Source organism: Euleptes europaea, chromosome 15 (assembly GCF_029931775.1).
Source record: "Euleptes europaea isolate rEulEur1 chromosome 15, rEulEur1.hap1, whole genome shotgun sequence".
NCBI lineage: Eukaryota > Metazoa > Chordata > Lepidosauria > Squamata > Sphaerodactylidae > Euleptes > Euleptes europaea.
In genome coordinates, this window is record NC_079326.1 from 6854694 (window position 1) to 6878674 (window position 23981).

A 23981-nucleotide genomic window follows, 5' to 3' on the forward strand; every position below is an offset into this window, starting at 1 on the left:
CCTCTGTGTTTCACGTTTGTGAGGACCAAGAATTTTAATACATACAGTAATTTATCCTTATTAGTGAAAAAGTGTCTGATTTGAATTTCTGGAGACTAGGAAACATAATTTTTATACATGTTCCCTATATTGTATAGCAATATAGAAAGACCTTTCATCCATTTCATCTGTGTTCGGTAGCTGAATCACCTTACAATTTATATTTTGTGCTGGAAAGGATTGTGATAGAGGACTGAAGTAAGGCATTCAAACATCTTGGAGGTTAAAAAAGAACAAAAGGCAGGAATAATATAATACAATAATTGAGGAATAATACAAACACAGGGCTAAAATACAAACACAGGGCTCGTGCTGCAACCTTAGGAACATTCTAAGCTAGAGGCACTGCTTCTAGGAAAGTCGATCTGGCTCATGAAAGCGTTTGCCACAGTACATTTAGTAGTCTTTAAGATGCCACAAGACTTTTTGCTGATGGCTGCAGCGTACTAACTCCTCTGAAAAACTCCATAGCTTTCCCTATGGGCCTATTTTTTTCAATCCTGAAAGATGCTCATCACTTCAGTTATCAGCCCTGTCAAGACAGAAGAATCATTTTGATTTTTGCCACCTCTGTATTCTCCATTTTGTGTTCCTGGGAATCAGCATTGGGTATTTTTCCACCCAGGCCTAGCTCATTTCATTCCCATAACACCAGCTGTAGCTTGTACCATCAACAAGCCTGGCTATCAAGGCCCCCAGCTCATACCACTCTTAATTAACTGAGTGAGAACATCTGTGTAAGATGGGAGGGATGAGACCTTTATTCTGGTTTAGAACAGTTTACACTATCTAGAGACTTCTCCCAAATGTCCATCCTGATTGGGAGTTTAGAGTCATCTGTCCTAGGTTCACTTTCCCATACGTACAACAATGCCTAGTAGTAGCTAAGCTTCCTTCTTATCTTGAATACAGCATGTCATTTTGTTGCTTTGCCGAACATCTTCAGTTGTTAAGATCCAGCTTATAATGTAACAACTTCGTAAGTATTATGTAGCCAGCTATTACTGCAGTTGCCTATTGACTATGTAACTTGTATTTTTATCCTTGTCTTGGCCTTTTCTATCAACAAAGCTTTTTAATGGTTCTTGTAGGTTATCCGGGCTGTGTGACCGTGGTCTTGGTATTTTCTTTCCTGATGTTTCGCCAGCAGCTGTGGCAGGCATCTTCAGAGTAGTAACACTGAAGGACAGTCTCTCTCAGTGTCAAGGGTGTAGGAAGAGTAATATATAGTCAGAAAGGGGTTGGGTTTGAGCTGAGTATTGTCCTGCAAAAGTATTGTCCTGTAAGTATCAAGATAATGTGCTAATGAGGGTATGGTATGTTAATATGGAACCATTGTATTCTGAAGTGATCTGTTAATGTGTGTAATCCAAAACTAATCTGTATGGCTATTGTTGAATGTTGTCTTTGTCTGGAGGTTTTTCAGGGCAGGAAGCCAAGCCTTATTCATTCTTAAAGAGGAGAGTTTAAGAATGAATGAATAAGGCTTGGCTTCCTGCCCTGAAAAACCTCCAGACAAAGACAACATTCAACAATAGCCATACAGATTAGCTTTGGATTACACACATTAACAGATCACTTCAGGATACAATGGTTCCATATTAACATACCATACCCTCATTAGCACATTATCTTGATACTTACAGGACAATACTTTTGCAGGACAATACTCAGCTCAAACCCAACCCCTTTCTGACTATACATTACTCTTCCTACACCCTTGACACTGAGAGACACTGTCCTTCAGTGTTACTACTCTGAAGATGCCTGCCACAGCTGCTGGCGAAACGTCAGGAAAGAAAATTCCAAGACCACGGTTACACAGCCCGGATAACCTACAAGAACCAATGAACTCTGACCGTGAAAGCCTTCGACAATATTTTAAAGCTTTTTAAGTTACATTGTTTGAGTTCACTGACCTAACCCAGAACTGTGCAGTCACACTATGGGTACCAAGACAGGTTCTCTGTCTTCATAAGCCCCTTGGATCAAGAACCATTATAGGAACAATTATGAGTTCCTTGGTATTTTGTTATGGATTTGCAAAATTTCCATTGCAACAGTTCTTGATCTTTCATCCCAGAAGCATCCTAGAAACTTGTGCAATTAATGAAAAAGTAACTCATTAAACTGGATTCCCCTCAAGTAGCAAGGGATATACTGTACTTCTGTTTGGGTCTCCAGTCTAGATTTGAATAAAATACTTTCTCTGCTTCTGTAATTAAGAAGCGTAAGAAGCAGCCATGGGGATAACTGGGCACTTCCAAACAGTGTGGGGAAGGATGATAGTCCAAGATTGGTTCTCTGGAGAGAGGGCATATACATTTTCTAAACAATTAATACAAATTGGGGGGGGGGATAAATCCAGTTTCAAATCTCACTTTCTACTAGCCTGAACTCCTTATGTATAAAACAGAAAATGATAGTAATATATATCTAATTTGGGGAATAAATTGTAAGGAAATGCTACCAGGATTAAATTCTTAGGCAAAAGGGTACAATCTTTGATCTCAAAAATATACAAATTGAATTAGAAGCTCACAGCAATAATAAACATTCATTAAGCTGCTCCAGAACCCTGAACCAAATGAGTTGCAATGCAGCAACTCAAAATGCAGAACTAGATAAATTATTCTTCTGCTTTAAACTCTGTAGAGATACAAATATAACAAAATGAGAATCTGACATTTGCCTACATTTTGCCTAGAAACTCAGTCAACTAAAATGGGGTTCCTGAGATCTTGTAAGTAAATCATAAATATACAGGCAAACATTCCCACATTTCCAATTAGGTACAAAAGTGAAAGGAAAAGGAAAATATGAACGATTTCCATAAATAGCTTCCATCATGGGAGTTTCAATTTTTCCACCATCACCACCACAAGCTAGAAATCCATCTTTTTGTGTCAGAACACAGCCAAGTTGACACCAATTAACTGCAGTGCAAATACCCAAGAAAATGAATCATCAGACTTGTCTTTGGGCTAACTGGTAAGCATCCTTTGCCAGGAACAGTTGAGCAACCTTTACTTCCTCCTTGCAAGGTGCAAAGAATATAAAATGTGTAATACTGAAAAAAAGTCCATCTACCTTGCTGCAATCAAATTCTGCAAAATATCAATAAATTCCCGCAGGTTGTCCCTACCTACAAATAATTGATTGTTGAGCTGTAATCGGAAATGTCCTTCAGATGATGCCTCCAGGATCTTCTTTGGAAAGTTGTCCACTAGTAGAGATGTTTCCTTGAGATTCCTCTCAGCATGTAAATAATGCCACCGGTTGTCATTCAGGGGCACTGGGGACTGGATCGTGACTTCTACTGGGCCATTTCCAACATCTACGGTGAAGGTGATCTCTTTAGGAGCTAGAAAGAAAAGGGGAGGGATAGGATTATCTCATATTGATATCAAATGAAGTAATACATACAACAAGACCATTATCTTTTAGCCAGTAAATAATGACATGATACATGTCACTTCCTGTCTCCTATATAGTATTGTAACAAGTTAGGCCCACTGGTTAAAGATTTGCATTCTCTGAATTTTAAGATGCTGTAAATATTTTTGGATGTAATGAAATGGGTCTTTCCAATTTCTGTTCACAGTCAAATTTGGATGGTGATTGAGGGATGTCAAGAAGAAGGGGAAAGGTATTAAAGAGACTGGGAAGTCCAGGAAGGACTGTGTTGATTCTTAGTTACACATTATATCGACAAGTAAATAAAGTAGCACTGGAAATATATAGGGTTAAGGTGGGGCAGACAGGATGCGGAGGCGAGTGTGGCAATCTGGTCTTGGGTGTATGGGTGTGAGAAAGTATGTATGGGTGTGAAAAAGTAAACTGGAGAAGAGTCCTGTGACTGGATCAGTGGGGATTTGTAGGGGGGAAAAGAGAGGCAGAGACAGAACATTTATTCTTTTCTCTTTTTTTCAAAGTATGGAAATACATGTTATACAATACAAGCAGAAATCCCAGATTTAATTCCTGGTGTTTACATTTAAAGGATCTCAACTAGATATTTGCTTGAGTTTTGGATAGATGCTGGCACTCTTACGCAATAGTGAGGTAGCTGGACCAATAGTCCAAAAGCTTCACATGTTCGGTGAAACAGCTCGATTCGAGTCCAACAACACCTTAGAGACCAACAGGATTTCCTGTGTATGAGCTTTGGAGAGTTAAAACTCGTTTGGTCAGATACCTGTTCAGTGATCAGCTTTGGCTATGTCATGAAACCAATGCAAAGAAGAGCCTAAAAACTAGTGTTGAAAACCCTTGCTTTTGTTACCTGAATTTAAAAAAATGGTGAGTGAGCCTGATCAACTCATTTATAATCTATAGACTGCAATCTCCCACTTCTCCAATTTTCAGAAACCTGTTTGCTGCAACGTAAATCAGAAATTTCTTTGTGTCCATCACCTCATAGAAGCTTTACAGTTCCACCTATCTATAAGATTAACAAACAGTGTTGAATAGGTTTCCATGGATTTGTTTCCCATGGACTCTGCTGGATCTGCATAGTATCATGTCTCATTCTTACTGGATCAGTAATTTCTCAGCTACATACTATGCATCAGAATGTTGTTCATTATCTGTCTTATGGGAAAGTAATTGTTGTTTGTCCAGTAACACTCAGAGAGGTTTATTCAGAGATAACTTGCAACTTGACCTTTAAAAAAAAAAAAAAGCTTGAACAGGCACACTTTTATAAGTAAGCTTTGTGTCACATCTGGATTTTTAAATATGGCACCATTCAATTAGAAAGCCTATATTTTAAGCATTTGCTTATGAAAAGAAGTGTGACTTTCAAAGGATTTGCACGTCTAACACCTATTCAATCTTCTAAATATTAAGGAACTCAATCATGATGGTGCTTTTGAAATGCTCCATTTCAAAAGTCTACCTTTGAGTCTGACTAATATTACTTGAAATGTTTCCCCCTAATGATTTAAAGAGAAGTAAAATCAAGCTAGGAGAATCTGGTATAATTGTCATGGAATTATTCTGCTTCTTAAATCAATCACCTATGCTGGAAGCTGCACAAATCAACTTTGCAAAGGCTGAGAGGCTACAGATGTTTGGTTTTCTGAACATAACAGATTATAGACCCGTAAAAGTAATTGCTCAGATAGTTAAACGAAATGTGCTTCATAAGAAAAATGGCCAGATATTTTCTTGAGCCCTGCCACTAGTTAATTCATGGAATCATAGAGTTGGAAGGGACCACCAGGGTCATCTAGTCCAACCCCCTGCACAATGCAGGAAATTCACAACTACCTCCCCCCACACACACCCAGTGCCCAGAAGATGGCCACAATGCCCTCCCTCTCATGAACTGCTTAAGGTAATAGAATCAGCATTGCTGACAGATGGCCATCTAGCCTCTGTTTAAAAACCTCCAGGGAAGGAGCACTTACCACCTCCCGAGGAAGCCTGTTCCACTGAGGAACCGCTCTGACTTTTTTTAATTCTTCCTAATGTCTAGATGAAAACTATTCTGATTTAATTTTAACCCATTGGTTCTGGTCTTACCTTCTGGGGCAACAGAAAACAACTCAACAGCATCCTCTATATGACAGCCCTTCAAGTGCTTGAAGATGGTTATCATATTCCCTCAGTCTTCTCCTTTTCAGGATAAACATACCCAGCTCCTTCAACCTTTCCTCATAGGACTTGGTCTCCAGACCCGTCATCATCTTTGTTGTCCTCCTCTGGACACTTTCCAGCTTATCTACATCTTTCTTAAATTGTGGTGCCCAAAACTGAACACAATACTCTAGGTGAGGTATAACCAGAGCAGAGTAAAGCGATACCATCACTTCACATGATCTGGACACTATACTTCTGTTGATGCAGCCCAAGATCACATTTGCCTTTTTAGCTACCGCATCACATTGCTGACTCATGTTCAGTGTTTGGTCTACTAAGACCCCAATATCCTTTTCGCACCCACTACTGCTAAGACAAGTCTCCCCCATCCTATAATTATGCATTTGATTTTTCCTACCTAAATGCAGAACTTTACATTTATCTCTGTTGAATACTGTTGGAATACTGTGTCCAGTTTTGGCCTCCACAATTTAAGAAGGATGTTGACAAGTTGGAGCGTGTCCAGAGGAGGGCGATCAGAATGGTCAAAGGTCTGGAATCCATGCCCTATGAGGAGAGACTTAGGGAGTTGGGTTTGTTTAGTTTGGAGAAGAGAAGGAAGGTTGAGGGGAGACATGCTAGCCATGTTTAAATAGTTGAAGGGATGTCATGTTGATGAGGGAACTAGCTTGTTCTCTGTTGCTCCAGAGACTAGGACACGGAGTAATAGATTTAAACTAATAGAAAAGCGATTCCACCTAAACATTAGGAAGAACTTTCTGACGGTCAGGGCTGTTCGACAGTGGGATGTGCTGCCTCAGAGGGTGGTGGAGTCCCCGTCTTTGGAGGTCTTTAAGGAGAGGCTAGATGGCCATCTGTCGGGAGTGCTTTGATTGTGGGATCCTGCATGGTGGGGGGAGGGTTGGGGTCACTGGGATTGTGGGGGGAGGTAGTTGTTACCCGTATCCTCCTTTTTCTCCTTCTTAAGAATCATAGAGTTGGAAGGGACCACCAGAGTCATCTAGTCCAACCCCCTGCACAATGCAGAAAATTCACAACTACACCCCCACACACACCTGCAGTGACCTTACTCCATGCCCAGAAGATGATCTGCTTTCCCCTGATCTAGGAAAGTAGTAACTTTCTCAAAAAAGGAGATAAGATTAGTCTGACATGACTTGTTCTTGAGAAATCCATGCTGGCTCTTAGTGATCAGATCCATCTTTTCTAAATGCTGAACTGACTGCTTGATGATTTGTTCAAAAACTTTTCCAGGTATAGACGTCAAGCTGATGGGTCGGTAGTTACCCAGGTCCTCCTTTTTCCCCTTCTTGAAGATGGGGACAACATTTGCCCGCCTCCAGTCTTCTGCCACCTCACCTGTTCTCCAAGAATTCTCAAAAATAATAGTAAGAGGCTCAGAAATTACATGGTAAGAGGCTCAGAAATTGAAGCAGTAAACTGAACATGACAAAATCTCTTATATACTCTAAGGAAGGACAGGTCACTTTGTAATTGCCACTTTGTTGGGTATTTGGAGCCTTTTTTCCTTTTGAAAGTAGAAATCCTGGGGAAACTTTGTTCAGTGGCCCATAGAATTGGAACCCTTGGTCTAATCCGCTTGAAACTTGGGTGGCATTTAATGGACAGGCAGCACTCACTCCCCTGCAATTTTAGTATCATTTGGTTGAGAACAGCCACTCCAGCGCCATGAAAAATATCTCCTGTATGGTATAATGGAAGATCTACCATTCGTCTTCCTTGCTTTGTGAAACACACTACACAGCACAACAAGGAAGTATAGCAAACCAGAGTTTTCAGTGGAAATGGAATCTTTTTTATTGTCAACCAGTCCCTGTAAAAGCAGGAAAATGAAATAAATGTAGACTGAGATGTGTATGTGTTAATGCTGGTGGTCAAGAACCCCCCCCCCCCCCGGGTAGGAATCAGTGGAAAGAACTGCACAGAGAGGCATCTCTTTAGGGGGATCTGTAAAATCAAACAACTTGGTCCAATTCGCTTGAAAATTGGGAGAGGGTCTTTAGATTAGAGGGAGAACTACCTTCTGTGCAAATTTGGTTCCATTATCTTTATAAACAGCTGCTCTAGACACTTTCAATAGATTCCCCATTGAAAGTAATGGTCCCAAAGCAATGGAACCCAAAATAAAATACCCAGATTTGAATTGTGAACTAGCAATATCATACATGAACATAAGGAATTATGGGTGGGGGGGACTCTGAACCCTGGATATGAAAGGATAAAAAAAATTTCTTGGTGCACACCCCTAGTCAAGGGCACACACATGCATATGCTATGAAAAGGGGGAACAGGCTATATGTAGGGTGTGACATCACCTCTGGGGAAAACCCAGATTAGATGTCAGTCCTCTCTAGGAATAACTGGAAACTCTGTGGTAAAACTCTCACTGGGATCATGATGATACCATTTCAATCATAGCAGATCATCTGAGGCATTCACTCAGTAGATGGTCTGCAAGATCTAACAGCAAGAAGCTGGTAAAATGAAATTCAAAGTAAACCATCTCCAACCTTGCCCTCCTTGAACACCACCTAATCTTTCCTTGTAAACACAAGTGCCAGCTAAACTATCCTCTTCATAGGCTGCATTCTTTTGATATCATTTCATGCCAGAGCCCTGCTTTCTAAAAAAAAATGGTCCTTGAGAATAAAATACAGTTTACTAAAGTGCCAACCAAATACGACTTTGATGTGCAATTGACAATAAATTATGGCTCATTATCTAGTGATAATGCACCATGGCATTTACCATAGGTATTATTAACCAAAGGGCCTTTGGGGGTCTTATTTTATTACATTTTATGCTGGAGTTATTATAACCATATTATGACATGATGGCACTGCATTCCATGTTTGTTCAGCCTGATGGTATCTGGAACAGAAGGACTTTATTTCACCCCAAAGGCACAACAGCCCTCCCCACACTGCTTATTAGCTAAACCAGCAGAATAAACTCTGTTAAAACTACCAATTAGGTTGTTCTTTAATATAGTGGGAAATGATTGCAATGCAGCCCCACAGCAAAGCTGTGTGATTGGCAAGGTACAATAGAACCATTATCACCCTCAGCATGTTTTGCATCTCTCAATTCATGTTCTTTTACGTGCCAACTACTTTCCAAAGGCAGATTGCATAAGTACTATTTCCCATCAGCCAAGGACAGCTAATACCAGGAGATGCAAATGATTGATAACTGATATAATACACCAATCATGGAAAGCAGCTATTTTTGTGAGCTGTTCTGGATGCGAGATAACGCAACAAAACAACAGTACAGACACTGAGATGAGCAGAAATATCCTCCCTCAACTATGCAGATTTGAAGAATTGCAAGCATTTGCTTGTGCACGTGCACACACACAAAACTCCACTCTACAGAACAACCTATCCTTTCTTTTCTTTTTCTCTCCCCCCCCCCCCGTTCTTAGACCAAGGTCTTGAACAATAAAACCATAAAACTTAAATAAGACCCATCTCAAAAAACACCTCCCTTCATCTCTTCTCTGCAGCCTCCAAAAAACGAGCAACAAAATAAGTATGCTGAGGGTCAGAGTCCTCTAAAAGGAACTGAACCTTTTGCTCCAAAGTTGCTCGAGAAGATGTGGACCATTTGTTAAAACATGGCATAATCCATTTTAGCCTAAATTGGTATATGTAAGGACAGCGCAAAAGGATATGTACCAAGGAGTCCATTGACTGAAGAGGGCAGGGATACAGCCGGTCTGAAAAAGGGATCTATAGCATATGGCCCAGCAAAACTGTTGAAAAAGGGCAATTAAATCTTGAACACATAAAGATTCTACATAACTTTGGACTAACCAGAGAATCCATATAGGAAGGAAGATTACCCTTAGATAACAGGCCCAGGCAAGTGGAGAACATGTCCTACGAGCATCAAAATGAGTGCAACTCTTATCTCTAGCATAGATAAATTTGGCCACATGTTTTTTACATTTATCTACAGAAGAAGAGTAATGGTCTTCCACCTTCAAATTTACAAGTGATAGCTTATGCTCAAAATGCTGGAGCCAGGGAGCCTTATAAGAGTCTTTGAGGGTTAAGCTTACCAAGCTATCTTCCGGGGCCTCAAAAAATAGATGAAACCAATAATTAAAGACGCGTACCCAAACACAAGTTTCTATCGAGCTAAGACCAAACTCATAATGAAGGGCTGATGATGAAATGCACCTGGGGAACCCTCCAATTGCTCAAAGGAATGAGGATAGCACTCTATTTATGGAATTGTCTACAGCAAAAATCTGCAGTCCAATGCATTCTTATGGGGGAATGGGGGCGCCTCCTTCCAGACCCCATAACCTCAGCATCCCTGACCCAATCTTAACCAAACCTGGGGGTTCTTGCAAGGGGAGTCCCTTCCTGCTACTCTGAAAATTTGGGATCTCTACCCACAAAAATGCCCCGCCCAGGACCTGTGCAAACAAAAAAGCCCATTGCCTTAAATTCTTCTTCCCTAACAACTAACGCAACCCCTACACAACCACAAGACCAGACAGTATCTATCTATCTAGCTAGCTAGCTAGATATCTACCTACAAGCAGAACAACCTAGCAACATGACAAGCCACACGGAGAAGTCTATGAAGCCAAGACCCTAAACACAACACACCACAAAAAATTAAAAGTGGGGTCCCTTTTGTCCTCCCCTACCTAACCTACACTATGCGCTGAGTGGAGGCTGGACACAGCACCCAGGCACGCTCTGGTGGCACATTCCCCAAAAAACCCACATCTAGCCACATGATGCCAGGTAGCTGGAGGTCTGGGGGCACTGCTGCCAGCCCAGATGTGGTACCAACCAAGCCAATCTGATGCACAGTGCCAAACCCAACAACAAACAGGCACACAATAAGGATACACAAACCCACCAGCAGCCAAGTAAAATGGCTCCCCCCCACACACAGAAAGAAACCAAACAGGCAACACTTAAGCAGGATCCAAACCAACCTTTAACACTTTTAAAGAGGAATCAAAAAGGAATTAAACAGGAATTTAAGCAGTTAGGAGCAATAACAACTACAAAGTGTTGAAACCAATGTGAATTCAGTCCCAGAAACCCCTCCCCTTGCTTGCATGCAGCCAGGTTTAGGGGGGGGTGGAAGCCCCAAATGAAATAAAATGATAGGGTCTCAAACTGTTAGATGTCTTCTCTTCAAGTTCTCTTCCAGGCAGCAGACAGGAAATAATCCCATGGAAGCACTCTGTAATCCACCAGGTCCGCTCAGGCTGAGGCAGCAGGAGCAAAAGCCAAGGTTTTTGCACCAGAACAAATTCTCTCTCTGTGTGAGCAACAGCCAGACTAGGTAGTATAACCTTTGGCCAAAAGACAGAAAAGAATCTAGCTTCTGTGATTGGCCAAAGAACACTCTTCTTTCAGGGTTAGCCACTATCTGGGAGTTAAATCCCCCCTCCCTCCCCTTTGTTCAGCTGTCCAGGCAAGGTAGGTTGCACCAAAGAGAGCTTTCTCCTTGCAAAAACACAGGAAATAGCTTCCTCCATTAAAGATACATTGTATCTCTATTGAAGAGCCGGGCAAATCCCCCTCCCCATTTAAAGCCCGGCTGCACCATTGTGATGCATAGATCGCTCTAAACAATCTGCCTACAGCCACTCATTGCTTTTAAATGGAGGAAGATGAGGTGACCCCTTCCAGATGCCATAACTCCAGTCCCCCTGACCCAATCTTTACCAGACTTGGGGGTTCTTGCAAGGAGAGTCCCTTCTAGCTACCCTGAAAATATGGGACCTCTGCTTGCAAAAATGCCCCTGCAGGAGCCGTGGAAAGATGTTGCTAAAAAAGCCAGATATTGGGGAATGGCAAATTCAGCTTTGCCAACCTCCCAGATTTTGCTGATTCGATAAACCCAAACCAGAAATTTACCGAATTGGATTAATTTGGTATTTTTTCAGTTCAGTTTTTACCGAATCAACAGCCCTACTTGAGGAGTCCACATTCTTCCTTCCTTGTTATTAAATATATATATATATCCATTTTTCGCTGTCTTGGGGGTCTTATAGACAAATGGAAAGGTGGGTTAAAATGTTTAAATAAATAAATATGTTCTTACAGCTTATTTCAATTCTGATGACGTCTTTCATCCCAAGATTCTCTAAGATGACCCCAGATGTAACATTGGTTTTGAAGAAAAGGGAAATGTCTGCACTGAACTCCATATGGAAAGTAGGGAAGTGAAGATAGGAAGCCTCGGTGTTGAAAGAAGCTGCATTCCAGAACTGTCCTGCAAATAGCAACAGCCTTCTCTATAGTTAATCAGAATCAGGGAGTCAACAAAAATTGCTAAAAACAATCACCCACTTCTAATAAATCACAAAAAGGACAGTTCACAAAAGCCAAAAGAACACCACAAAAGTGAAACATACACACAACAGCAAAGTCCACAGATGTGGTTTAGTAGTTAAAAGTGTTGGACTAAGAGGAGGAAGACCCAAGGTCAAAACTCCGTTTCACAATGAAGCTCAGTGGGTGACCTGGGGCATCTTGTTTCCTCTCAGCCTGTCAACTGCATAGGGTTGTTGTGAGGATTTGGGGGGGGGGGAGCACGTACACCACCCTGAGCTTCTCAGATGAATGGCAGAATAAAAATAAAGTGGGAAAAGTTCAATTTACTATCTAGCATACTAAAAAATCCTCCCAAAATAATGTCCAATATATTCCCTGAAATGCCCTGGGCATTGACAACAGTATGAAGCCTATTTTCAGTACGAAAATATTTTTTAGTATATAAATATACATTCTTGTGCAACCTGCATGCAAGGATACTGAGAAGAGCCAATACTCACTATCTCCATAGCAACGCAAAGGACCAATTTTCAGTGCAGCTTCAGAATTAGGTCTGTTTGTGTCGGTGACAACTATCTGGTTCACAGGTAAGTGGTCTTTGAAGGAAAGGAAGCCGGTATCATTGGCCCTGGATACATATATATATATACACACATATACATGTATTAAAGGTGTATAAATAAAAAGCTATAATCCCCAGTATTTTTTTGCAACAAAAATACATATTTGTTATATTATTAGACTGATTTCTAAATGTATGCTCAAAGGATTTAAAAATGTTTGTAGATAAAAATGCATGTATTAGCACATTACCGTAAGGATAAAACCCAGTGAAACCATATATAGTTAAAACATTAGAGTTCTAACTCCTACTCATTGCTATGTCAGTTGAAATCTCTCTCTCTCTCTCTCGTTTTATTTCTCTGAAAGCCATGTTCTGATGAAGCAGAGCAGAAATGGGACATGCTGTAGATAATGTCCTGTTTTTAGCTCCTTTGAGATGAAATTTCAGGATCATTAGCAAAATCACTGCAGCTGATGCTAATTATATAGGGATGGGGTAATCTCCTGTTACCCACTGTGTCCTCTCAGAAGCCCACAGGAATGCAAACAGACCCTGAGGAGAAAGTTTGCAACCAGTACTGATGGGAGTAGGATTGAAAACAGGTGGGGGTTTGCATGTGCACACTCACTAGATGACATAATTTGTGTCATTTTACTGATAAGCGCCAATTACAGAGTTTTGTTCAGAGGGAAGACCTGGATAGCTCTGGCTTGACTTTTCAGGAACAAGTTGCTACTTTTTAGGGCCCATGTTATTGTGTATGTTGTCACTAAAGTGGGTGCATGGTATTAAAGATGTGCAAGCTTCAAAGTATTTTGCTTTATATGCAATTAACACAATTATATGCAATTAATTAATAAGCTGTAAGAACCATCCTGAAACATAAACATTGAAGCTGACATAAACTGCACACCACAAGTTTTAATCTGCTCAAGAACCTGAAACTCTCAAATGATTTTCAAAAGTATCCAAATTGCTGAGTCTATTCTGGAAACAGCAAAGTTTAGGATCTTTCTGTGCAATCATTCAAAGAATGTCCCAAAGACTCTAGTACATAATTCCAAAAATGTCTTTCAATGGCAATAATGTGCTACTGAATTAATGGTGGATAAGCCTTGTTGTAATGGGATATATGTGTGCCATCTAACACATATAAAAATGTGCATATGTAGGTAACTCATATACCTACATTGCAGACTCTAGAATGGAGTGTGTGTGTGTGTGTAAAGTGCCATTAAATCACATATGACTTATGGCAACCCCAGCAAGTGGCTTTCAAGACAAGAAGCAGAGGTGGTTTACCATTGCCTTCCTCTGCAGAATCTTCCCTGTTGGTGTCCCTTCCAAGTACCAACCCTGCTTAGTTTCCGAGATCTGACAAGATAAACCTATACCATGCTGCCTTCCCTGCCTGGAACTGGAGAGAAGGATGAAATAGACTTTAATGAAAAAAAATCCAAAATCTAGTAAAGTGCTAGGGACTGGGTCCATTTTGGTGTCTGCTATGTCAACAGAGCAATCCTATGCACAGTTAATTCAGCATAAAGCCACTGTACTGCACTTTACTGACTGAACTGAAAAAAATGGCTGTTTGTGGTGGACCATGTCATAGCCAAAGGTTTTTTTAATGTCTTTGTGCATCTAGTTACATCATTCATTAGAGAGTATTCCATAAAGTCAGTAGCTGTGAACACAAAAATCTTGTGAATTATGTATCATTTTTTAAATAAACACTAGAAATATAATATGACCTCAACAGAAGGCTGCCTGGAGTTAAGGTATGTAGAGAACCATGTAGAAGTGAGAAATACATGTGAATTAATTGTACCTTGTTATGGAAAAGCTATTAGAGAAGGCCTTATACCACTTAAGATTGTCCCATTTAATCTGCTAATTAATATGATTTAATTAACAGAATGTCTTTCATCTAGCATTAAGTTCTGGATTTGCAAAGTATAAAATTGCACATGAAACACTGTTGATATTTTAATACCCACACAAAGGGTGATGAATCTGGAAGTCCACAACAAAACAAAATGTTTGTATATAGTACACAAGAAGTTTCCCCTTGATTTAATAGGACTATGGAACTAGCACCTCTAGGCTGTATAATAAAACAGGCAAGAAAGGAGAGAAATAATGTGGGACTATTCATTTAGAAATCAGGAGACTGGTTTCTATTGCATGATTTAAAAGAGATTTTTCAGGATCTGTGACATCTGCGTTTCATAATTTCAGATTTAGATGTCAGAATTTGGATCACATGCCTATATTCTATGCAGTACAGATATGGGATACATGGAAATGACATGGAATGTAATTAGATATGCGTATTTGTCATAGTCCCCCATTGGTCTGAAAAGAATGTCTGGCTTTGTATTGAACAACTGGATAGCATTATGTGATCCAGCAGAGGTAGCTTTGCCTTTAAGCAACAAGCAAGCACTGGATGCCAGTCTTCTGGAACCATTTTTTATCTTTCTGTGTAGTAATAAATGGATACTTAGAAAAAGCTCATTCTCTTGTATTCCAAGAACCTGCAGTACTATAAAATGGTCGTGTCTCTGGGTAAAACTATTCACAGTCCTTCTCCCCGCCCCAATAACAGATGGTAGGGCAGTGGTGTCATTAAATATAATTGCATCCCTTATGGTACCCAATTGGTATATCTTCACTTTTTACATTAATGAAATCTCTAGAGGGTAGGAAAATTCAGAGGCATAGATATTTAATGAAATTTGTGATAGACACAGTATACTTGGGAGAAAATGTGCCATCAGATGATGTCTGCAGCTATGTAAATGAACAACATGGGAAACAGGCCAATAAAATAAACTCCAGATCCCAAACGTTTGATATCTAAACAGGGTAGATTATTAATAATGCATGGAGTTGCTTAATTAGTTTATTCCACATACAACGTAGCCAAGCAAGTTCAAACTCAATCAGAGTTACAGTAAGCAAGGTGCTGTAGATAATAATGTAAGATAAGGAAGTTAGGGGAGAACCTCACATAGATTTTATCCCAATGTCCTCTGTAAGAGTGCAATGTTATATATATTTTTAAAAAATCTACCAGAGCCTAGGGACATGATACAGTAATATACCTGTTTATAGAAATGTGGTCCCTTATCGTAGAAACTACTGGACAGAAGTAGGTAATTGATCTACATTGTTTGTCATTGTCTCCTAGTCTATGGGCATAGTTCTCCAGAGCCCCAACAGAGAAAGATCTTTTGTAACATCTTCTACCTGAGATCTTTTAACTGGAAATGGTAGGGACTGGACAGGAGACCTTCAGCATTCAAAGTGTGTGTTTTTGTACTGAACCACAGCCTCTCCCTGCTGGGTTATACCAACAGGAGCAGCTAGGGTTGCCAGGTCCTTCTTTGCCACTGGCGGGAGATTTTTGGGGCAGAGCCTGAAGAGGGCGGGGTTTGGGGAGGGGTGGGACTTGAATGCCATAGAGTCCAATTGCCAAAGCAGCAATTTTCTCCAGGTGAGCTGATCTCTATCGGCTGGAGATCAGTTGTAATAGCAGGAGATCTCCAGCTAGTACCTGGAGGTTGGCAACCCTAGGAGCAGCCCACCATGTCAGGGGTTCATCTAAGTTGGAACAACAGGCCATGCACCACATGCTAACTCTGGCACTAACTTGCTCTTTGCTGTTAGTCTGGAACATTACACAGTACTGTCCTCCTTTCTCTGTACAAGCAGTAGAAGGGAATCAGGTGGGGATAGATGGAGCACAAACTCTGCTGAGGCTAATGGGAGCAGGGAGCAATAATGAATCCTCTGCATGCAGCAAAGAGATGGGGCATGGGGCTCGCTGGCCAAAATGATAGGTGTGTGGGACAGCCAATTAGCATGAGAAGCCCATCCTCCATGATGATGTTTAACAGGGCAAAACCTCAGCTATGCTCAGGAGTCAAACTGGATTAAATCTGAGTCAAACATATGGTCTGTTCAGCTGACATCAAATGATCCAAATGCCTGCTGAATAGTTTGCATTAAATGTTGTCAAAACTGCACATGTGCTACTTAAATAAACACCAAAGGGCAGGCTAATTTTAAAACACAGCATTTATTTATGACTGATTTATACAATTTGGGACTTATATATATATAATACACACACACACACACACACACATATATATAATTTGGGACTTTTCCATGATGAGTTATAAAGGGAAATGCTATGCCAGAACCACATCTTTTGGAATTTTGCTAGGATTGTAACAAACCATTAAAACATATGGGTGGACTACCAGAAGCCTTTAAAAATGATTCAAACCAACTGCAACAGAATAGAAACTCCAGCATCTATTTGGATGCAGTTTAGCAGGCACTCTATACCCTCATGAAGAACATCTATTCCTGAAAATTTCAGCTGAGTATCAAAATAAATAAAAAGTGAATGAATTGAAATTTCTCCTTTGAAATCAATGGGAAACTATTAAAATGAACAAAAAAGTACACTGGTATCAGTAAAGATCTGTACAATAATAATTTTGATGTATGTTAGAATTGATGGAAATGGCAAAACTTACTGAATTGATAAACCAAAAAGACAATGTACAATGTATGGGTGAATGGGAGGCATAGAGGTTTACTGTGAAAATGAGTTTCAAATGGGGACGCTCAAAGGTTATTCATTGATCTAATCCATTTTTACTATTATAAATAATACCTAATAATTAATTGTTATAATTACTATACTATGGTTAATCTGAAATAATGAAATCTGTGTTTTGAAGTCGTACCTAATTACAATTTAATCGATAGTAAACAACAAGAATCTATACTTAATCACATAAAATACTATTAGGATTAGAATTTTTATACAAAAGAGTACATAAATTTATAATAAGATGGAGGGGGTGAAGGGGAAGTTTCAATTTTTATTTAAAGATAAAATGTATTTTCAACAATATTATATTTTCTCTTTTTCTCTTTGTTGATGATTGTTATCAATTGTTGAAATGCCTGAATATGATATTATGGAAAATAATAAAATTGTTTTTTTAAAAAAAATATTATTATTTTGATGTAATCACATTAATGATCACAATCAAAATTATTTTTGCAGTGTTTTATCACCATACACATCGATAATGTAGAAAGAGGGGGAAAGATGCAAATGTATGGAAGAAATATTGCAAGTTTAGCTATAGAGAAATACAGAAACCAGGTTCTTCTAGACATGTAATCTTTCCTGGGAGATATAGTATTACTTTTAAAGCAGAAAAAAATGTTAGCATTCAAACATTAATAATGTGTATCTTTATGTCACAATGGTGCCATGAAAAGTCAAAACAGTAATGTTAGTTGAGCTTCAAAAGCAGTTCAATTCTACATATGTCCCTAATCACTAATAGTGGTAGCAATTGGTAGGTAGCAATTCCTACTTTCTAAGTACTCACACAGGCAGTTTGTGAACTATGCTTTTGGCCATGAGTTGGCACCCAGTGAGTTCTGCTAGAGAGCAATGGACCCACACCTGGGGTAATGTCCTGTGGATTGCAGCCAGGCAGTTAATTTCTGAAGGGGGGGGGCAGTTAGGCAGCAGCTGGGAAATTTCAGGCCAATTTGCCTAAATTTTATCTCAGGTAAATTAGTAGACTTAGTAGAAAAAAGTTCTATTGAGTGGAAATAGTTTCAGAGGATAGCCATATGGGTCTGTAGTAGAACAGCTAGATTCAAGGGGAAATCATCATGACTTTTGCAATGGGAAGTCCTGCCTCACTGACCTTATAGCGTTATTTGAGAAGGTTAAAGAGCATGAGGATAAGGGTGATCTAGTAGATATTATATCTTTGGATATATTTGGACTTCCAAAAAGGCTTATGGCAAGGTACCTCACCAAAGTCTCCTGCGTAAGCCTAGCAGGCGTAGGATAAGGGGACAGGTCCTCTTATGGACTCAAAATAGTTAAACGATAGAAGCAGAGATTAGGAATAAAAGGATAGGTTTTACAATGGAGGAGAGCGAGAACTGGGGACCCACAAGGATCAATATTGGGTCAAGTGGTATTTAATACATTCACAAATGATTTGGATTTGGGCTTGAGCAATGTAGTGGCCAAGTTAGCAGATGATATCAAATTATTTAACATGGGAAAAACGAAGGCAATTATGATGAACTCCAGGAAGATCTCTGTAAATTGGGTAAGTGGGCAATAATGTGCCAAATGAAGTCCAATTTAAGTAAATGTCAGGTGATGCACACTGGAACAAAAAAAAATCCTGTCAGTATATGTTGAGAGAGTCTGAACTGGCTGAGACAGAGGAAGTTTGGAGATGTAGGCAATAGCTCAAAGAAAATGAAGTTCAGTGTGCAGTAGCAATAATAAAAGATAAACTCCATGCTGGTAATTATTAGGAAAGGAACTGAAAACAAAACAACCAATATTATAATACCACTTTATAGATATATGGTGAGTCCTCATTTGGAATACTGCATACAGTTCTGGTCACCATATCTCAAAAAGGATATTGCAGAGCTAGAAAAAGTACAGAAGAGGACAACCAAGGTGATAAAGCAGTTGGAACACATTTCCTGTGAGGAAAGGTTGAGGACTGGAACTTTTCAGTTAAAAAGATGGAGGGGGGTAGGTAGGCATGGTAGGTAAAGATAAAAGTAGTCCCCTGTGCAAGCATCAGGTCATTACTGACCCATGGGGTGACGTCACATCCCAACGTTTACTAGGAAGACTGTGTTTACGAGGTGGCTTGCAGCTGACTTCTCCAGTCATCTACTCTTTACCCCCAGCAAGCTGTGTACTCATTTTACTGATCTCAGAAGGATGGAAGGCTTGAGTCAACCTTGAGCCGGCTACCTGAAACCGACTTCCGTCGGGATCAAACTCAGGTTGTGAGCAGAGTATTTGACTGCAGTACTGCAGCTTACCACTCTGCGTCATGGGGCTTCATAGGCATGGTAGAGGTTTATACAATTATGTGTGTGATGCAGAAAGTAGAGATAATAATCCCATAATACCTGCACTGGAGGGGGGGAGCACCCAGAAAAATTGATGGGCAATAGATTGTTTTGTTTGTTTGTTTTAAACATTTATTAGCTACCTTTTTCCTTGTGGAGCTCAAGGCAGTTTACAGCATAGATAAAATGTAAAATAAAACGTTAAAAAAACATAAAAAACAAAAATTGAAAGTTACAGTTCAGGACTGATAATAAATTTAACCAAATGCAGTCCTAAATAAAACTGTCTTCAACTGCCTCCTAAAGATTGAAAGTGAGGGGTCTAGGTACACCTTCCTGGGGAATTTGTTCCATAATTGGGGGCTGCCACTGAAAAGGACATCTCTCATATACCCACAAAATCTAGCTTTGATTAACGGGACAGTCAGGAGGGCCTCTCCCTGTGATTTTAATTCCCAAGCAGGAACATATGAGAGAAGACGGTCCTTCAGATTAAATAGCATGGGGGATAAGTTCAAACCCTACTGAAATCCACAAGTTAATGGCCATAGGGCAGAACAGGAACCCCTCAGCACCACACTATGAAACTGCCTCCCCCAGATAGGACTCGAACCACAAGAGAGATTCAGGACAGATTTACTCAATCAATGGGTAATTAAATTGTGGAATTCACTGCCAGTGGATGTAGTGGTCACCATGACCATGTGGCTTTAAAGGGGGATTGACCAAATTCATGGAGGATAGATCCATCAGTGGTGACCAGCCATGGTGACTAAAGGGAACCTCCCAGTTCATAGGCAGAAAACCTCTGAATACCAGTGCTAGGAGGAAGCATCAGGGAAGGGCTAGTCCTCTGTGCCCTGTTTGCTGGCTCTCTGGGATAACTGGTTGTCCGGTCGCCCCAGCAATTAAAATTTTTGTGGGGAAAGTAATACTGCAGTTGTTATACGGTATTGAGATCTGGGGGCAAAAACAGAAAATATTGGATGATTTGGAGATAATCCAAAATAGTTTTATTAGGAAGATCTTGGGTTTGCCTCAAGGGGTGCCTGCGGCATTCCTGCTATGAGAGGCCATTTAAGAATATTACTACTTTACCTAAAACTGAGAAAATCTACAAACTCGAAATTGGTGTATTATGGTTACATAGAATCACAGAATCATAGAATTGGAAGGGACCACCAGGGCCATCAAGTCTTACCCCCTGCATAATGCAGGAAATTCACAACTACCTCCCCCCTCCACACCCCTAGTGTCCAGAAGATGGCCAAGATGCCCTCCCTCTCATCATCTGCCTAAGGTCACAGAATCAGCATTGCTGACAGATGGCCATCTAACCTCTTCTTAAAAACCTCCAGGGAAGGAAAGCTTACCACCTCCCGAGGAAGCCTGTTCCACTGAGGAACTGCTCTAACTGTTAGAAAATTCTTCCTAATGTCTAGACAGAAACTCTTTTGATTTAATTTCAACCCGTTGGTTCTGGTCCGACCTTCTTGAGCAACAGAAAACAACTCGGCACCCTCTATATGACAGCCCTTCAAGTACTTGAAGATGGTTATCATATCCCCTCTCCATCTTCTCCTCTTCAGGCTAAACATACCCAGCTCCTTCAACCTTTCCTTATAGGACTTCCGGGTCGGAGCGGAACCATCGCTGGAAGTGCGAAGCTTCGCACTCCGGCAGGAAGCTGCCCTGGGGCTAGAAACTTGCCCCCTACCATCTGGCAAGCGGCACTCCTCGGTGTAAGAGGAGATGCTGAATCGGGCATGGGCAGGCGGCTCGTCATTGTAGCGATAGCCACTGAGAAATCGGTGGCGGTCGCTCTGATGGGCTTAGCCACGGAGCGGGCGCCATCTTCAAAGCGGCAGCCGGGAGACGCTGTGGAAAGACTCCGATTGTAAAAACAGCAAGTTTCACTTTTATTTGATTATATTTTTACTAAAGCCACAACTGAGGTTTTTGACAGTTTTATTTTTATAGAAGATAGCTCTCAAACTGACTATAACTTCATTACGCAACTTCGAAACGAAATTTGGCTTTTTGCCAGCCTTCTACCATCTGTGACACAGTTTAAAAAAGTTTTCTGTCAGTGGCTGAAACATCAGTTCAAAATCTAAGATGGAAAAACTACTGGCATGAAATATTAACAGTAATGAAGTTGATGTGAGAATTCTCTCTAAAGTCAGACTTTCAATCGCTCCTAATATTCCCAAGTTGATGGGCTAAGCAAGAAACATTACCCCCCCTCTCTGTGGATTACAAATTGCTATTCAGCCTCCTAGGATCAATGGGAGAGAAAAAGGAGAAGCATTCCAGGGAATTCCTCAAAGACTCAAAACAGCTCCAGGTACAGGAAATCCCTCAGCAATGCAGAGCTTCTGCCTCCAACATAAAATAACACCAGCCATTTCACCCTCTTCAGGAATACCTGTTGCAGCAAGGATGACTCCTAAACCAAAGCCAGAAATGACTCTCAATTCTTTGCATGAACTCTTAACTAAAACATACCAGGAGGTTACAGAAATGAAGTGAGAACTGAGTCAAAACACTGCTGCCATCTCTCAAAATTCAATGACCATCTCACAAAACACAGCTGCAATAACAGCTTTACAAGACTCAATTACGTCCTTGACTGTGTGACATGATAAAGTGGAGACCAAGCTTTTAAAAAATGCACAGGAGAACAAGGATATTAAAAAGAGGGTGGACACTTTGGAAATGTCATTGGAAGCATCCCAGGAGAAAGATGAAAAAAGAGATGACCAAATGGCAATGATTGAACTCAAGATTAAGGAAAATTCTATTCGTATTCATGGTTTGAAGGAGAAAATAGAAGGAAGAGACTTAAAAGGATATCTAAAAGTACTTTTGGCAGATTTTTTGCAAGAAGAGGAAGAAGTTGTTGAAGGGATGATTATAATGGCCTACTCTTCTTTTGATTAACTCTTCTTTTGCAACCAAAAACAAAGTACCAAGAGACTGTCTAGTGCAGCTTTTTTCCAGGAGCCATTGTGACCTTATTCTCAACACCCACTATAAACTCCCACTTACAATAGAGGGTACCCCTCTGAGATTGATGAAGGAAATTCCAGGAAGATTGCTTAGAAAAAGAAAAGATTTTTCAGAGATTGTAGAACGACTGAGACTCAACGGGATTCAATTCAGATGGGAATTTCCTCAAGGCATTTATTTTCTCTTCAAGGCTAAAAGATTTAAAATTACAGATACCAGCAAGGCTGAACAATTCCTAAGAAGATATGAGTCAGAGCTCTTTAAACCAGCTAAACAGCCTCCTGCCAAAGAACCTACTGAAGAGGAAAAGGCCTCAGAAGTTAATGGTGGGGCTTTGCCAACTGAACCAGCAGAGGACTCCCTGTCAGATGAAAAGGAGGGCTGAGCAGTTATGAACTGAACTTAATGGGAATGAGGGGGGAAGGAGGGGGGTACGGGATAAAAATTGAATAAATATGGATAACATCTTTGGGATTAAAAAATATAAAATTTAAATTGGATCTAATTGAATTTTAATATGTTACAGGTATTGTCATGGAATATCAATGGTTTGAATTCTCCGAATAAGAGGAAGAAAGTATTTTACCATTTACAAAAATCTAAAGCTAACATTGTATGTTTACAGGAAACACATTTCTCACAGAAAGATGTATTTAGGTTGGAACAACCAAGGTTAGGTAAACTCTTCACCTCTTGCAATGAGAAAAAAAAATAACGGTATAGCTATGTATTTACCTGCGATATTAGAACCAAAAAATATCTTTCAAGATAAAGAAGGAAGACTTTTGTTGGTAGAAATAACTTGTGGTTTTCAAAAGATTTTGTTGGTGGGAATTTACGCACCTAATACAAATCAAAAAATGTTTTATAAAACGTTAGCTACAATTTGGGCTGAATATGCTTCAGAAAAAAATGATTTAGATGGGGGACTTCAATGGGGTAATAGAACCCAAGATAGATAGGTCAGCAAAGAAAAAAAAGGGAAAATCTGAGGGCAAGCTACCGGGTATTTTTAATGCCCTTACAGATCAATGGGATATGTTTGATGTTTGGAGATTGGCTTATGGCAACAAAAAGGGATACATATTTTTTTCATCTAGACATCTTACATATTCCAGAATAGATATGTTATGGCTCTCTAAAGGGTTGTTAAATGTTTCAGAGAATCCAGAGATTTTACCCAGGGTATTGTCAGATCATAATGTTGTATCAATAAAAATTAAAATAGGAGATAGGAGAAACAAGCCTTGGGTACTAAATGAATTTTTATTAAAAAATAAAAAGATAGTGGATAAATTAAAGGTAGATATACAGAACTATTTTGCGGAAAATACAGATAAGGGTACTAGGGAAGATATAGTATGGGATGCCGGAAAAGCAGTAATTAGAGGATTGTTAATACAACAAAATACAAGATGGTTTAGAGAGAGAGAGGGGCACAGAAGAAAAATATCTTAGAGGAAATTAGACAAGGAGAA

The 23981-nt window shown here is 39.9% G+C and overlaps 1 protein-coding gene across 1 annotated transcript in view; it reads right to left on the reverse strand.

Annotated features, from left to right (window-relative positions):
* The window catches only part of CNTNAP5 (contactin associated protein family member 5), a 603640-nt gene that overhangs the window by 67515 nt on the left and 512144 nt on the right, over positions 1 to 23981 (reverse strand). Inside the window, exons 15-17 of the mRNA XM_056861386.1 lie at positions 12485 to 12612; positions 11752 to 11922; positions 3185 to 3403 (exon numbers count right to left, since the gene is read on the reverse strand). Coding sequence (XP_056717364.1) covers positions 3185 to 3403; positions 11752 to 11922; positions 12485 to 12612 — 518 coding nt within the window. The remainder of the gene's footprint in view (positions 1 to 3184; positions 3404 to 11751; positions 11923 to 12484; positions 12613 to 23981) is intronic.